The following is a 17,008-nucleotide window of genomic DNA, read 5'->3' as shown; positions in this document are numbered from 1 at the left end:
AGACCTTGGTTAAGCAAGAAAAGATCCAGGAAACGTAAACAGTGGAGATGCTCTCCTGCAAAAGCATGTCTTACAGGCAATGGCAAACTCTTTGTGAATTGCCTGGGATCCAACACTAGCTTTCACGCTGCCACCTGCAGTATTTATGGGATCTGTATCCTCCCTGTGGTCTTTTATTTCACAGAAGTTTCTTCAAAATGTCTACCCTTTGTCATATTTGGTTGAAATTACTAAAAAGGTGCAGCTGTTACCAAGGGGACATGAGAAGATAGGAAGGCAGAAGAGTGACAGACACTAGGTGAGCACTTAGGCTTTGTTCTCTCAAGAAATCAACCTAAGTCTGCCTTGCTATATTTGGAGCAATTTTAAGCTAAAAGGTGTAATCAGTCATAAAATATTTTCCAGAACATTATAGATTTGAATAACTATGCTAAGGAATACCTTAGCATTAAGATTTTTTTGTAATTCTATTTAACAGAATTATACTTTATATTAAGGTTCCTCTTAAAGAGAGATTTATAAAATTAGTATCTGATTAATACATTAAACGTGTGCTGTAGACATGCATGATTTCTTTTCTTGATGGGTTTATGTACTGGTGAAACTGGTGTTAGAAGTTATTGTTACGGGCATCCTACGACCTTCTGAACTAAAGACCTAGAGTGATTGGTTAGCCCTTTGTTAAAAACATCAGTCTTGCTATCAAGACTCATTTATATATGGCTTATAAAGAGAAACTATTAATGGTATCATTGGATGGTGCTACTTAACTCATCTGTAAGTAGTAAACAGGTAGATCTGTTAACAAAGAGCAATAGCTATGTCTGGTCTGGAGGGTGAGCTGACTAAGGGGAATTACATGCATCAATATGGTGCACCTTAAAGGCGGATTTCTCTCAATACGTGATTGCACACCTGTAAGACAAAAGCTTCAACTATTGCTTAAAATACCTGTTAGAACGAAAAGGAGAAAATATAATAAGCCGGGTAAGCAAGACAGAAAGCCAAAGGGGTTTGCTTAGACTGCACTAGGCATTATGCATAAAATTAGGAAATTCCACTTTCTTCTGCATAGGAGGAAATTTTCATTGACAACAGGCCAGAAGATCCTTGTTAAAATTCTTGGCCTGGATACGGGCATGCTGATCTTGGCAGCTGCTAGGCTACAGAGATAGTCTCTGCTGGTAGGATCTTACCTCTGATAAGTGGAAGCTATTTGAAAACATGGAAGTGTGGATCTATTGTCCCAACTGCAACTGGAGGGGGAAAACTCTTACATATAAAACTTAATTTGAAAGTCGTCTTTGTGGAATAATTATTCTCACAAGAATATTACAATTAACACCAAAATCATGTTACTTTATGATAATGTGAATGTTTTGAATTGTAAACACAAAGTGTGTGGAAATATGTTCACAAAACACAATGTGTTATTGTGATCAAGCTTTTGCCTTATGATAACTAAAATAATTGCACGCTGATTAGCTGGAGAAGTAATGGGAAATTTTTCTTAAAATGGTAAGAGTAGCTATCACTTTCCTGAGCAGCTGTTGCTTGAAGTGCCAGCATCGTGGTATTCCATCCAGGGTACAACCATCCTTGGCAATGGACTTGAAGCCTCTGCCACAGTCTAGGTCATGTTATCTCTGCAAAATAGTGTGACTGAAGGGAATGGAAGTGAGTTTGATATAGCTCAGGTGCTCTTTCCTGATGAATAAATGGTAGGTAGGCAGAGCGGGCAATGGGTACACCTTCACTGTCATTTACCAAGTTGTGAAAAGTGTGTTAGGTATTAGGATTGAAGCTTAACGATGTCTCTGTGAATCAAACATGAAGATACCTGGTGCTTCTTTCTAGACCAAAGGGGCTAATGAAGAAGTTAAACTAAGAAATATGGCACTTTTTATAAAGATGGTACTGAAAAATTAATGTAGAAATACTTTTAAATCACCTGAAAAGCTTGATAGAAAGGAAAAAACAGTTTACTAAAACTGCTGGCTTGGAGAACTAAAATTTATATAAGTTTTTCAGCATGAGAACTATGCCTTGTGTAGTATTATCTGCTGACTACCTAAGGGTTAACTCTCATAGTTTGGTATGCAACTAAATGAACCTATAATTAACTGTGTGTGGCTATTGGTTAAAAATGTTTGGAAGCAATATGGAGTGATATTGTTTTGCAACTAGTACTCCTGCCAGTACCTGGCTTTATTAGTTTAGCACAAGAGGTGTTTTCTGATAAGTTGTCTGGAACAAGTAAGACTGTTCTTTTGGTTTCTATCACTCTTTGGAAACTTTTCGCTTGACAGCTTGAGCATTCGTCAAAATGCTCTACCTGGTTGCTCCCAGTTCTTTACTATACAATGCCAGCACCACTTCATTTGAGTGCTTCACTACCAGTAGGGAGAGTTACACGGAAGATGATGTTTATTGGGAATGAGTCAACCCTGTACCATTCCTCTCTCTGTGTACATTAGCTGTGACGAGGATGAATTCCAGTTGTGTCATTTCCTGTTTTCCCTACTTTTTTTTACGTGAAGAATGACTCAGGCTCCATGACATAGCCCAAAGTGACAGGCAGCAATGACATCCCTGCCTGAATAACCCCCAAGACTCTAACTCATTGTGTTCCCAAACTGAGGAGTATAAATAAGTTTTAGTTCATCTTACCTGGGAGTACTTCCAATTTCTTCAGAAACAGCATGCTAAAATATAAACTATAAGCACAATTACTTTCTTTCTCTCTTTTAAAAAAAATCCTACTCCATCCCACATTTTAATGACAGCTTGATGCATTGACATTTAGAAGCCCAGGTATGGTTGAAGATCACTGTCCCAAGATCAAAACTAAAAACAGACACACTGGACATAGGATGCTAGAAGAATTATATTGACTTTGAAGATGTCCAGGTTGGCAGACATCACTCAGTTAAGATTTCATTGACTTCATTACTCTGATCCATACATTGACTGCAGGACTGAGCTCCTAGACTGAAGTAGGGATTAGGGAAAACGATGTTTTTAACAATGGACATTCGTGATCTTTTTAATACATGGTGAAATATCGCACAGATCACTATTTTAGAGAGGCCTGTTTTAGAAGTATCAGTATTTTGGAGTGAATTTTAATTTGTGACCAGAATGTAAGGAAGGTAGATATGATCTAAGAAGAAATGTTATGTTGGTAACATGTCCAAATCCAGAAAAATTGCTGTCTCATTTTCTTTGTAAATTGTCTTCATGTCAGTGAACACCATGTTGTTTCTTCATTTTCAAAACTCCTTGATCATCATCTTTTACTCACTTCTAGCATGAACATACTATCCAGTATCTTTTTGGAGGGGAAGATATGTACTGTAGAAAACTTATGTAGTGATAGGAAGGTAAACTTGATAATATAAGCAACAACTCTATCTATAATTCCGTAACACCATCCCCCTTTCCAGTCTATTTTAGCTTCATTGTACAAAGTGCCCAGGTAGGCCAGACAGCAAGACTATTCAGCATTTCACAAACTAAAATCCATCATATCCACAGTGTCAGTTTTACTTGGACAGCTGCAAATAAAGATCCTAGATAAATTTTCCTTTAATCTCACAATCCCATTTCAGTAAGCAGCTAGGAAATGACGCTTTCACTTAAACGAATATAGAATATAAAATAACGTGTTGAATGGCAACATTGAAGACAATTCAGCTATATTCCAATAACAGTGGGTGAAAGCACATTAAAAGAAACCATTTTTTTTTCAGAACTATTTTTTCCAAGCTCTCTTTTATGACTGATCTTTAAACTTCCTACATGATGACACTTACTTGGCACTGCATTGATCCAGTCTAATCTAGGTGATAATGGGTCTCTCAAGTTATTTTTTAAAAACAAGTAGTTTATCAAACACATTGACAGTTATATTTTCAAATTATTTCCATTTTTTCTGTTAAAATATTTGCCTTACTTTTAAATAGAAAAATCCACAAAACGAAAATGTAAGTCAGACCAGACTTGTAGACAAATGTACCAAGCAGCTATTACAACAGTAACCCCTCAATAAACTGTCAAGCCAGCTTTCAAGTACTGAGCTTTTGTCATTAGCAATTCAGAAAACAAAGTCCCACACCAAGAACCCCCCATCTCACAGCCTATTTGCCAACAGGCAGTAGGAACATACTACTTTCAGTCTATTTCCTGACATAAAACTTACCTAAGCATTAGTTTAGTAATTTGTAGTTGAGAAAAACTTTTAAACCAGGACTTCCTGCCAACAGGAGGAAGGGTGGGTAAGGTTTTGTATTTGATATTACACCGAAAACTTTGTCACCAACCACATACGTTAAGAGTATGTGATACTCAACCTGAAGCTCACAATTCCAGCTCATGAATTAACGGTTTTGATTTACATTTTGATGACCAGAGAGAGAGGGACGAGGGTGCAGGTCCTTACTCTCTGGGGAAAACTGCAATGTGTTCATGAGAGATGTAAAAAGGCAAGGAATCCCACAGACTAGGCTGTTATCAGATATGATGCAAAAAGGAGGGGGTGAGGGAGAAGAGAATACCTGGCAGGAGACCTGGTCTGAGGAGGGATTGACGTGGCAGTGTGGATTTCTGCGTGTATCATTCCTCTCAAATCCGTATCAGATTTTGCTGAGCTATTAACCTCAGGTGTTGCCACATCATGCCCACTATCTCTGCAAGCAGTATCTTGATGAAGATAAATAAAAACTTAAGAACCTTATTTGACTTTTACAGGCTATGATTAGATTTGCAGAGCTGTCAGAGAAAAATAGTGAGGAATGAGCAAGCTAGATACAGACTCTGAGCCACATACATGGTATCCACTTTCATAGCTACTTTTGCAAAACTGAGAGGGTTTTGGCAGAAGTTTATCCTAGGAGCAGCTATGGTGGGATATAAAGTATTCTCCTAGAAGGACCCCTCAGTGACAGAAAGCTGAAGTATTATGATACCTTGTTTTATTTCACATAGCAGTTCCTACAGTTTGAAAAAAGGCACAGGGCATGCCTTATGGTTTAGTTTGAGAACAGCATTATTAGATTGTGTGAAAATCTGTCTCATTAAATCTTTTTTTAAAAACAGTGATGTCCTTTTTATTCTAAGTCCAATTATTCTTCAAAAATAACAATTATGAAAGCATTCTATGACATTTATTTTCTACTGCTCTTTTATTTTTTGGTCCCAGAAGTGGTGATAAATTGATTTAGTAAATGGCAAGTCATGAAGGTTATCAGAAGTACAAGAAAAATATGTAGGATAAAATATTTTTTGCTACATTCCTCTCAGCTTTTACTGGCCTTGCTCTCAGACTTCCATATTCATTTGCTGTTCTGCACAATGCTACTCATTGAATGAAGGGTACTAGATCTTCTGTCCTCTAATTTAAATAATACAACTTACCCATGGAAAGGGAAGAACATCTCATTCAGTTTGTGTGGGCTGACAACAGTTCATGAGTACTGTGATCATACTGAAAGACTAATATTTTTTTCTTTACTCATTTGATATATTGTGGAATTAGAAGCTGCATTTAGAAAATAATTGCTGCATATGGTCAACATTTTTTTTAAAGCTGAAGTAAAGGGCAACTAATATTCCAGAGCAGAAAGTATAAAAATAACTATGAAACTCTATAAAGTGCATATAAGAAATGTAAGGAACCTCCTGCTTTGTGGCAGCATAAAGAAAAGTTAGAAATAGTACACAAAAGGTTAAACTTATGAGAGTGCAAAATTTCTGAAGTCTTCATTTTTGAGGGTATCATGAGTTAGAATCTGGAAAAAGTGTTTCTGCTCTTTAAAATAGGATATCCATTATTGAAGGTAGAAATTAGGAAATACCACCCATCTGTGATGTTTCTAGCATTATGTCATTTATCAGCGTTCTGTTGTCTGTCTTCATAATTAGTCCTCAGACCATCATGTTGTCTGATCTTTAGACATCTATTCCAAGGAAAGTGCAATGGTGATTTGATTGATGTAGGTCACATGCTATGGTGACTTCCAAGTCATTTTTTATTTGAGAAAAAAAATTTCTTGTAATGAGAAAAATGGTTCAACCTGCCAGGGGTAGTAGTATTTCTGGGATAGTCATGGCTCACAGTGTTCAGTATATCAAATTTGTCTGATACTGACTTCAGATATTATTCTTTTGCACAGATTTACTAATCAAAAACATGAGAAAAAAAATCTTCTGGCTGTGCTTAATAAGGTCTTCATAATATGTTCAACTGAAATATGAAAGACTGTCTGGAATGAATCACTCTTAATACGGGACACAATCAGTTCCAAACTTATCCACAGTTACTTTGCCACAGGATATCAAGGCAAAATATGTTATGGTTCTACAGAACACATATTACTACAGCTCTATTAATATAGTTAGTGAACATACACTGATAGGAAATAATATTTTCTGTTTAAATATGCCTTTGCTGACTTTAAACTTGCATTTGAGTACTTTATTATGCTGTTTCTCACATTTCTTAAAGATTTCATAGGGTTTGTCTTTAACAGCAGTGTTTCTTCTTTTATGCTCTCTCATGTTCATTTTTGTTTTCCAGTGAAAAAGCACCAAGTATTATTTCTACTTTCCTCAAGTTTCAGAGCTCTGATGTTAAGTCAGTCCTACAAGTTACTTAAGTAGTAGCATCCTTTTGAGATTACTGTCACACTTGAATAAAATAAGTGGCAGAGTCCTTTCCTAGTCATTTTAATTAGACATAGTCTTCTTACTGCTTGTCAAATTTATCTTACATATACATCCACTGCCCTTTTCAATGCCTAGTCTCACTCTAGACCTCAGTTGCCAGTTACTCTAGATATGATTTGGTTCTCAAATAAGTTAATTTGTTGAAAGACTAAGTATGACATGGCTGAAATACCAAGCTTATGGTATTAGCTTAAAACAATATTTTTACTCAGTGAATCCTTCTTCAAAAGCAAAAAACATATCTCTAGCCTCATTCCTGAAGTTTGAGGTTTGTCTTATAGCTACATTTGCCACAAGCTGAAAGGGGCAGGTTTGCATCTGTCTGTTGGCCTCTCCAGCCCACAGAAACGTCGTGACCACTCTCCATGCCCTGCCATGTTCTTCTCTGCAGTGAAAAATTTACTCTTGTTTTGCCAATAGTTGTGTTTTCTTTGACCTATAGTAAAGGTATGTGTGCAGGCACTTGTAGGACATGGGTGTTTCCTGACCCAGACGATCTGATGTCAGACAAAATTAGGAAAGATTATGGCCTTGGTGGGATAGGAATCAGTGTCTGTTGTCTCACTAATTACATCAGCCTCACATGTAGACTGGAGTCTGTGTTATTTCTGATAAAGCAGTAAAGGGTCCCTGGCCTCAGGCACTACGGTATAGGTAGTGTATTGACTGTGAGGCAGGATTTAGTTTCTATGGGAAATCCTGTTGGTGAAGGAGAATGCACTGGAGGTGCACATATATTTCATGCTTTAGCATTCTGGTGACCGAACCCAGGGCTGTGCAGTACCTGATCCCACATGAGTGGGCATGTGGGGTCCCAGGCTGCCCTAGCAGATGTGTTTGGAAAGTCAGCTGACTTTAGATGCTGGAAACCCAGGGAGGTACAGACCACTGACTAACATGGGTAACAGAGACACTGAGCTGAGAAAACCCACTGCACGTGGGTGATCAGTGTTTCTGAGCACACCAGCCACATAACAACCTTTCAATTTGCCCAGACCTGAGCACCCACCCCACCACCCAGAGGGCACAACCTCCGACGCACCACACATCCCACCACCCAGGGGGCACACCTCCAACATGGCTGCAGGTTGGCAGTGACAGCACTTATAAGCAAATGCCACTCCAGCGCCCAGTCGCAGTAGTCAGCACTTTCCACTGGTTTCACTGGAAACCAGAACCGTTGGCTCAGCCAGCACCCAGCTAGGGTACCATTACCAGACACCCCTGCTCATTGCTGCCAACTGCAGGATCACAGTGCTGGTACCGGCCCATGCAGCTCCCAGGCTGCAGGGTTCTCCAGAGCTACAGCTTGCCACCCTCACATGACACACCCTACGCATTCTCTGCAAAACTAAAGGCTAAGAAAAAACATGTTAAGTTCCTAATGGCAGTACCCAAAGGTACTATATCTGAAGATAACATCAATAGAGAGAGCCAGCGCAAGTTCTCTTCACACAAACTATTTCCCAGGGGCTAATGGCAAAGGGGAGAGAGAGAGAAAAAAACAAGTACTGACAGTTTACTGTAGGACCTCAAAGAAAAAGTGGACAAAGCTAAAAGAACTCCAGCTCTTTGTTCGCATTTAATCCAGTTCAGAGCATTCACTGGTGCATACAGATTTACTTTCCATGGCTGACGGAGCTTGATATGGTCATTTGGTAAGAAACAGAGGATCTAGGATTTAAATTTTGTGCCCTTCAGGCTCTTGCACTTTAGGAAAAGTCAGTCTATAACATATATAAAGTTTTAATCTAATCTAACAAGTGTCAACTGCTGGCTAATACCTTCAAAGAAGCAAATCCTGATCTTGAAAGGTGAACAACACTTTCTGTTTTTAACACAGACCAAGTTTTTAAGTGCTTCTTTTGGCTCACAGAAACCAAGGGAAAGACCAAGGACCCCTACCCAAAGAATCCCCTATTTTATTTTCTTCCTTCTCTTGTCAACTCTTGTCTTGAATTTATAAAGGCACTGATTTATCAGAGGGTACTAGAATAATGTAACAGTATTAAAATATCACCATCCACATATTTTAATGCAAAACAAATAGTCCAAGCACCTGATATCACAGTACAATAGAGCTATCAAATCACCATTGCAGGCTTTTGCTTTAGCTGAGGATAGGGAGTTCAAATTACATGTAGCCTATTTTCTATGGAGTCAATTCATCTCTGGCTGAATTTGCAAAACACCGCATTGAAAGACAGCACCAGCGAGCGGGATATATATACAAGAACAGAACCAACAAAAGGGTTTGTGAGTGAAAGGTAGAGTGGCTGGGTTAAAAAAGGCAGAACTGGAAAGGGAAGTTCAATTGCAGAATTCAGTGGACCCAAATTAGGCAGATGTGTTCGAGTGATTTTAGCACAGTGTGTCGGAAATGCACCCCCAATGAGTGTGAGGAGAAAAGGGAGGGTTAGCCAGTAAATCTTAGGAAGTGCTATCTAGAAAAAAGATGAGAACAATAAACGTGGCACAGTTTTAAAAGACATAAATCTCATCCCTCTGCCCCCTCCAAGTCATCTAAGAAGGACCCCTAGTACTTGGGCTCAACTAGTATTTCTCAAACTTCTCATGTTCAGACAAAACCAGACCTTTTTATCCTAAACACTCGTGCCCAGCCTTAGCCGAGACCAGAAAAGCAGAAGCTCGTTCTGGTTGGCATCATGTCACCTGGAGCAGGAGACGAACACGTGACACAAGGCTGCCCAGTTGCTGAACTGCTCCAGCCGCTTGCTCAGCTCTTTGCATTGGAACTACTCATTCTCTCAGAGATTGCTGGCTGTAAATGGGATGTTAATTAAATAAACCAAAAGGCAATTTAAGCTATTTAACTACAGTTCAGGAAAAAAGCTCTACCTGGATAGATGACACTAAGCCATCATGTATTTTGTATTAATATTTCAAGTCAATTTGGCGGATCCTGACGGAAGGCAAGTTAGAAATATTTTGTTACAAGTTTGAACATTGTACCAAGATACAAGGCCAGCCACTTGAACAAGAGCAGTGGTTGAATTAGGGCTGAGAAATGTATCCCTGGCTAGTTTCAAATTAAAAAAAGAGAACTTTTAAAAAGGTACAAATGAGGCTGAAAGAATTTATGTTATTTTTCCGGTTTCTGTGCTATAACTCCTTTTCCGTCTCCTCATCTATCTTCTAAGTGTACTACCTTATGAATGAGTGAGCAATAAAAGAAGTATGCAGTGGCTGAGAGAGAAACTCAAGATAACAAGATAATGCAAAACGTAAGCCAAAGCTTGAGCAGAACTGCAAGTTAAGATGTAGATCTGAATATAAAAGTTTCTCACATCTGAGTCTTAGGGCAGTCATTAATAACTAATTTAAAAACAGTAGCACAAAATGAGACCTAATATATGCAAAGTTGACATCTGTCAAAATCTTGGACCTATACTTTCTAGGGGTTTTAATCCAGTCTTCAGACCACACATGCTGACACTTCACTCATAGACTAAAATAAAAATAAAGCTATTTTAATGCCTTTGAAATCCCAGTCTTCATTGAAAAGGGGCAGAGGAAGAACAACGAGTAAAGAAGCAGCATCAAACTATCCTAAGGTTAGGCAATAGCAATTACTGTGCCTAGGTGACACGGGAAGAGCCTCAGGACCAAAAGGTATGAGAATAATAAGCTACTACATGCAGTCTTTAAACTACTTGTTTTAAGGCTGCCAAGAACAGGACTGAGCTATGTTCACCAGTGTTAGTGAACTACTTATGATCTGCTGGCTGCACAACTTAAGATGTACTCTTTCTCCTTGCCACCCCCAGTTTATGCTGAGATTTTAGACTTGAAGTCCCAGTACATGTGTCTAGCCTTCAAGCTGGACTTGGCTCCTTCAATACAGGCTGCCATTTTCAGCAGCAGTCAGTGGAAAGGCAGACAGTGTCTGCATGGTAAGTTTTCCAAACACCCAAAACTGAAGCAGCAGGTTATAGAAAAGGGTTAAGTCAAATTTCCATATCACTGACCTCTGTCCAGCCTTCTAGGCTGCCTAGGTTTGGTGCTGCACAGATCAGCTGGGGATTCTCAGGGGAAAAATTATGTGGCCACTCCCTGAACCCAGGTAATGCCTTTGGCTGGGCTTTCCACTGCTGGTATCTGCCAGGTTAGGCAGAATTTAATCATCAAAACTATTATGTTCTCTTTCAAGCAAAGACCAGTGGGAAATTGTTGGAATTAGGTATGTTTTCTATCATTAACCCAATGTGTTTGCTAAGTGAGGTCAGTTATAGCGCTCAGGACAGACAGCAGGGACTAAGCTGGTCTCCAGTTTTATTTGGCAAAGACCGGGTTGGTAAAAAAAAACAGCAAGAGGGTGAAGGTACAAGGATAAAGTTTCAAGGGATGTGAAGGTTGAAGGGAAGATGAAGTTTGTTATCTTCAAAAGGAAAGTAGTGACAATTCAGGCATAGGCATGAGAGACCCCAACAAAGAAGAGAACATGAGACAGGGTGGAGCAAGCCTTGATGTTTAGGTGTTCAAGGCACTTTTACAGTATTAAGGGGGTAGAAAATTTTTAAAAAGAATTAATGACAAAACATGAAACCATTCCTCATCTTTACTCTTACCCTTTATGGTCTAAGAGAGACCTAGTTTTCTTGCAAAGTAGCTGGGGCATTTTGTATGCTCCAATATCCACATGAGAGGAGAAAAACCACTTCAAATCCTCCAGAAAGCGCAAAGAACTTAAGACTATGGTATATCAAAATAATACTTAGATTTCCAGATTGGAGCATTAACTTGCAATACTTAGAACAGATGATGCCTGTATGAAGAAATGATCATCTGCTCTACACTGTTGATTAATGTGAGACCAACAGGAGGATAAGCATTGACAGAGTTCATCGGCTTGTTCACATCTTGCACCAGCTTGTCATTTTCAGGTGCAAGAACTGAAATGCAGTTTATTTTTGGATGTCTGTTTACAAAAATCAAGTTCTAGTACCTATTGTTGAACTTTGAAAGCATCCTGCACGTGGCATTTCATGTAAAGGTGTGATTTTCTGCCAGTTCCTAATTTCACTGCCACATGCCAAAAATTGCAACAACAGACAAATCTGAAGCACTGTACGATCATATTGCAAATGACAGTGAAGAGAAGCTGTGGTTAAGGAGGGTCCCATTTTACCTTTGGCCCATGGGCTGTGAAATTAGGCAAAGTTATTCTCCTTGCTTAACTCGAAGTGCAAGTGGGGAATCAGCTTTGCAGGCAGGACTCAGCTGGCACTGGTGAGCATTTGTCACCTGGGACAACAGAGTCACCAGGCAAGCAAAACCCACAGCTTTGGTGGTAACCTGGCTTGTGTCTGGTGGCAACTCATGCTGGAGAGCAAACCCATCCATGACTGTCATTCAATATGCATCAAATAACTCTGTTATTTTGAAGAGACTCTAGCTTGTATTAATGCATCACTCTCTCTTCTTCCAAATACAGATTCTGGAAGAAAACATGAAGTTAGAGTGCAAGTGCCATGGGGTCTCAGGATCCTGTACCACTAAAACATGCTGGACAACTCTGCCTAAATTCCGGGAGCTGGGCTACATCCTTAAGGACAAATACAATGAAGCTGTTCAAGTTGAACCAGTGAGGGCAAGTCGTAACAAGCGTCCAACCTTCCTCAAAATAAAGAAGCCACTTTCCTATCGCAAACCCATGGATACAGATTTAGTGTACATAGAAAAATCTCCCAATTATTGTGAAGAAGACCCTGTCACTGGCAGTGTGGGAACGCAGGGAAGAATGTGCAACAAGACAGCCCAGCAGTCCAATGGCTGTGATCTGATGTGCTGTGGTCGAGGTTACAATACACACCAGTACTCAAGAGTGTGGCAGTGCAACTGCAAATTTCATTGGTGCTGCTATGTTAAATGCAACACATGCAGTGAAAGAACAGAAGTATATACCTGTAAGTGAGTATGTGGCTGGGTAGGCTGACACGTCCCTGGCCATGAATACATTTGCACATGCACTCAACATACCTACACAAGACTGTAGGAAAGACCTCCTCTCCCAGAAGAAATGCTGATGAATGGAGCCCTCTCTTTTCTTCTCATGTTTAATTGCTTATGTGGATACACATTTCAGACTCTTATGAAAGTCAGCCAAGAAACAAAAACAAACAAACCCCACCCCGAGCCACCTGACACACAGAAGAGAGAGGAAAAGATCATCTCAGTTAATCTGCTCCTCTAAAGCAAGAAGCATTGACTGCTTTGTGAAGAGATACCAGTCAGAGGAGAATCTCTGAGCATAGCAACTAACTCTTGGTTTGGAAAAAAGATGGTCAAAAACTTCAGTGTATAAGGAGCAGGGAGGGGTAGGGGAGAAATCCTCAAAAAAGGGCTTTGCACAGAATGGGATGGACAGTGCCCCATCGTGAAATGCCCATGTGAGTGTGTGGATGACACAGATTTAGGCTTCTACACTTGTGAAAAGCTTCTGCTGGTCTTGCCCATCTTTCCACTTCGTACCATTTGCTACAGCGAGTAGAACTGTTGAAGTTTTCTGTAGACACTGCTTTATCTGTCTGTTTTGTGTGTGTGTGTGCTGCAGATTTTAGCACAGGGATTTGGGACACTTGGGCATAATAATAGCAATATTTAACAATTTATTCAGATAAAACTAATATTAATTTATTTAATTAAAAAGAACTCTACCAACATTTTTGGAACTATTCTGCAATTAAAGTAGATAGTTGGATTTCTTTGTGGAATAATTTTGTAGAATTGGCAAGGAAAAACTGGAGCTGTATATATTATTCTTAACTAGGATATTTCTACTAGTTGGACTTGCAGGATATGTTCTACAGTACTAGATGTTTAAGTACAAAAGCTGGCATCTTTATATATATGTACATACACACACACTGTTGATTTTGGTTTTTTTTGTTTGTTTGTTTTTTTGTTTTTCCTGTTTGCTGCTAGTTGTCTGGAACAAAAGTCAAATGGTAGGGGTTACAAATCTTTACCAGTTTTTTTTTCTTCTTCAATTAAAGAAAGAAGCATTAACAAAATCCTGTTTGGAATATGCCTAAAAATAAGAAAATCCAGACAAATTTCCATCTTTTGGAAAAATCAACCATAGGATAAGAGAGTATATTTTGTAAGAGACTATTTTTATATAAATATTTTATTTATACTATGTCTGCTTGTTCAACCTGTACTTTTTCTCAAAACAGGCATACAATTTGTAATTCTTAGGCTATTTAACAGAGAAAGGGTAATTAGTTTGTGGACACAACAGCAGCAAGCTGGATACATTCAGCTGCAACTGGTGGATGTGTCAGAAAGCAGGATGAAATTTCTCTCCGGATGTATGTACAAACTGGCTCTTTTCCTGCAGCTCAATTTGCAGAATATGCAAAACAAGAACAGGGTATGTAGCACCAATTTTGACACATGGCTTGAATTCATGATTGGTATTAACTGGATGCTCATTTATCCCATTCAAGAAAAAAAAATCCGAATTAGCTTCCCACATGCGTCAGTCATTAAACTGTGGCATTATGACTAGCAAATGTGCTGTGTGTGCTGTCAGTTAAACCTCTATATTGTGTTACTGTCAAATTTGATTTTAATCAGTGAAAGACTGTAGACTATGACTGTAAAAACTAGCATGACACACATCGTCTGATTCTCATGGATAGGATACAAAGCTTACTTTTTGTCCAACTCTTTTTGGCATTTACATTATTCTTTGCCCCAGAAAGGCCAGAGCGCAAAAATCTAGAAAAACATCTAGGCAAATTTAAAGACTACTCACGTGTTTTTCAGAGCCCAGCCAAGCCATTTTGCGTTCCCTTTATGATATTGCCTTTTTATCACTGCTAATTTCTTCAGATATTTGAGTGGTAAATATTTCTCTGTTTTTAGAATCATTCTGTTCCTCCTGCTTGACTCATTTGTGACTGATAAAAAAATAATCTAAGTTTAATGTTGTTTTTCATTGGGTAAGAAACGTGGCCGAGCGCTATCAATGATACTGCATGTTCTATCTGGGACAGACCAGATTCTTCCCTACTTCCAGACTACAGGATCTCATGCCTTTAATGAGGCTAAGAGGGGCATCAGTAAAGGAAACAAACTACCATCCAGCATGCAGAGTATTTCACTGACTCCTGTTGATAACGCAAGCGTTACAAAGTGTAGATGATACACATATATCTTGTGTCCACTGATCTTTCTGAGGCAAAACTCCTACCTAAGACTGTGAAAACAGAGAAAGTTTTCTGAGAAAGTAAACAGAAGTATCACAAAAGATGTTGCAAAGTTTCGCTATAACAACCTAACCTTTTAGAACTTGTCTGAATGTAGCATGGTGTTTTTTTTAAACTCACTTCTTGTATATACGTTATTTATGTAAGAACACAAGCCCATGCAGTACCTGATCCTAGCAATGTATAATTAGGATTAAATATACAGTTTCTTTGCAGACCTGCCACTTAACACAAAATAGAATTTTTATGCAATTCAGACACCAGCATGGGATATCAAAATAAAATGATTAACATAATTTACTTTCAAACTTATGACTTATCAATACAAAAGCAGTTTTTGGGGGTAATTGAGTCACTGCTTTTAGTTCTTCTAAATTCCACACATCAAGAATTGATAAAACATTAAATACAATGAAGTACATACAGTATGGGTGTTAATTACAACACTCTATTATGGTTAAATAATTCAGATCTAACATTTAATTTTTGAATACCCCCCCCTCCAGTTTGTGTTGTTTTTTTATTTAGTGGATACCATATCATAGTCAAAAGTATGTTTTCTTCACTGATCAGAGTTATTTTATGAATTATTACTTTTGCAGCATGTTTTTACCATAGAAAAGTAATTTGTAAAACTCCTGCTTCCTGTATATTTCAGTATGCAGTGATGTGCAATGTACAGCTAGCAGATTAATTACTGAAGGACAAATATCTTTAAACAGTTTTACTCACAATAATAAAGAACTGGATGCGCAATGAAATGAATTTGGTACACATTTTCCCTATATTTTACAATTTTACTGCTGGTGATCAGTGCATTAATTAGAGAAAATGTTGACTTGTTTGATAACTGGAATATCAGTTTGGGAACTATGAATCAAAGAGCAAGGAAAACCAAACACTGCATTCAGCTAGAAACTATTTGGAAATTTGGCTGTGTCATCTTAGATAGGAGAAATCTGGCCCATCAGAATCTGCCATGAGTCTGGAGTTAATTGGTCATTCTCTAAATGGGCTTGAATGGCATCAAGAATAAACAGGAGAAGGAGAAAGACTTATGATTTTGTAGATATTCCTCCCCTCAACAACAGTTTGTTCTTTGTCCTCAGGGATAGAAGAGGTCTGTTTTTACTTGGTGAAGAACCACACAATGGGTGTGAAATGCACGCAGCTGCGGAACAATACAGCTCTCAAAAGAAAATATACCTTTTCATGTCTACTAACTAAGGGAAGTGCTGGATTGCTGTCCACATTAATAACCTAGCTGAGGCTTTTAAAGAAAACATACGTTCAAGAAGCAGGAAGAGTAAGAGGAGTAAGAAGCATAAAAGAACAAGCATAATTGCAAGTTGGGAAGCTATTATTTATGAAATCTCACTTCCTCATTTGATAGCGGAACTCATTTGATAGCGGGATTTCCATTTCATGGAAATGAAGCAGTTCTGCCTCGGGATTCCTAAGCAAGTTTTAAGGATTTTGCCTCTTGGCCTTTTCAAAAGGACAACTAACTGAATACAATTAGCTTGAATACTCAAAGTACCTACATAAAACATGAATCAGTCAATGATTAAGTTTTTTTTTTGCCATGTATGCACAAACCTAATGGAGATATGTCATTCAACAGTGATAATTAAACTGAAAACATCCTTAAAACGTACTCTTAAGTGGCTCATTTGATAAAGTTATTGTAAGGGTACACAGTTACTTAGAAAAGGAAAATAATGGACATGTACCATATTACACAAGGCTCTTAATGAACTATCTTGTGGATTACAAAACTGTTTTTAACTGACCACACTTAAAAATCAATTTGTTGAATACAGAAACATCGCAGGCTGCAGTCAGGGTGCACATATTCAAATTAAGATTCAGCATAAGTATTTCTGACAACATTTTTACATTTATCATTATAATAGATATCAGGAAATATGCACTGTGAACATCCAAAATGAGTGTATTAACTAATACAGCCCCCTGTCCCCCACTTGTAACCCCAAGAAGTCAACTGAACAAGAAGCTCTCCAACTCTGCTGGTGGTGGAAGGA

General features: G+C 38.4%; 1 protein-coding gene across 3 annotated transcripts in view; it reads left to right on the top strand.

Annotated features, from left to right (window-relative positions):
• The window catches only part of WNT7A (Wnt family member 7A), a 40,783-nt gene extending 24,218 nt beyond the window's left edge, over positions 1-16,565 (top strand). For 2 of the 3 annotated variants that reach the window (XM_087744437.1, XM_087744436.1), the window contains one exon: positions 12,182-16,565. In XM_087744437.1, the coding sequence (XP_087600563.1) occupies positions 12,182-12,661 (480 nt within the window). In that variant the 3' untranslated portion in view covers positions 12,662-16,565. The remainder of the gene's footprint in view (positions 1-12,181) is intronic. The other variant, XR_015701442.1, reaches the window with a different exon arrangement.
• The last annotated feature ends 443 nt before the right edge of the window (positions 16,566-17,008 follow it).

Source organism: Nipponia nippon, unplaced genomic scaffold, assembly GCF_047370975.1.
Source record: "Nipponia nippon isolate SJK-2023a ecotype South Korea unplaced genomic scaffold, ASM4737097v1 scaffold_9, whole genome shotgun sequence".
NCBI lineage: Eukaryota > Metazoa > Chordata > Aves > Pelecaniformes > Threskiornithidae > Nipponia > Nipponia nippon.
Note: the sequence above shows the minus strand (reverse complement) of the source record. Positions and strands in the feature narration are given on the sequence as shown.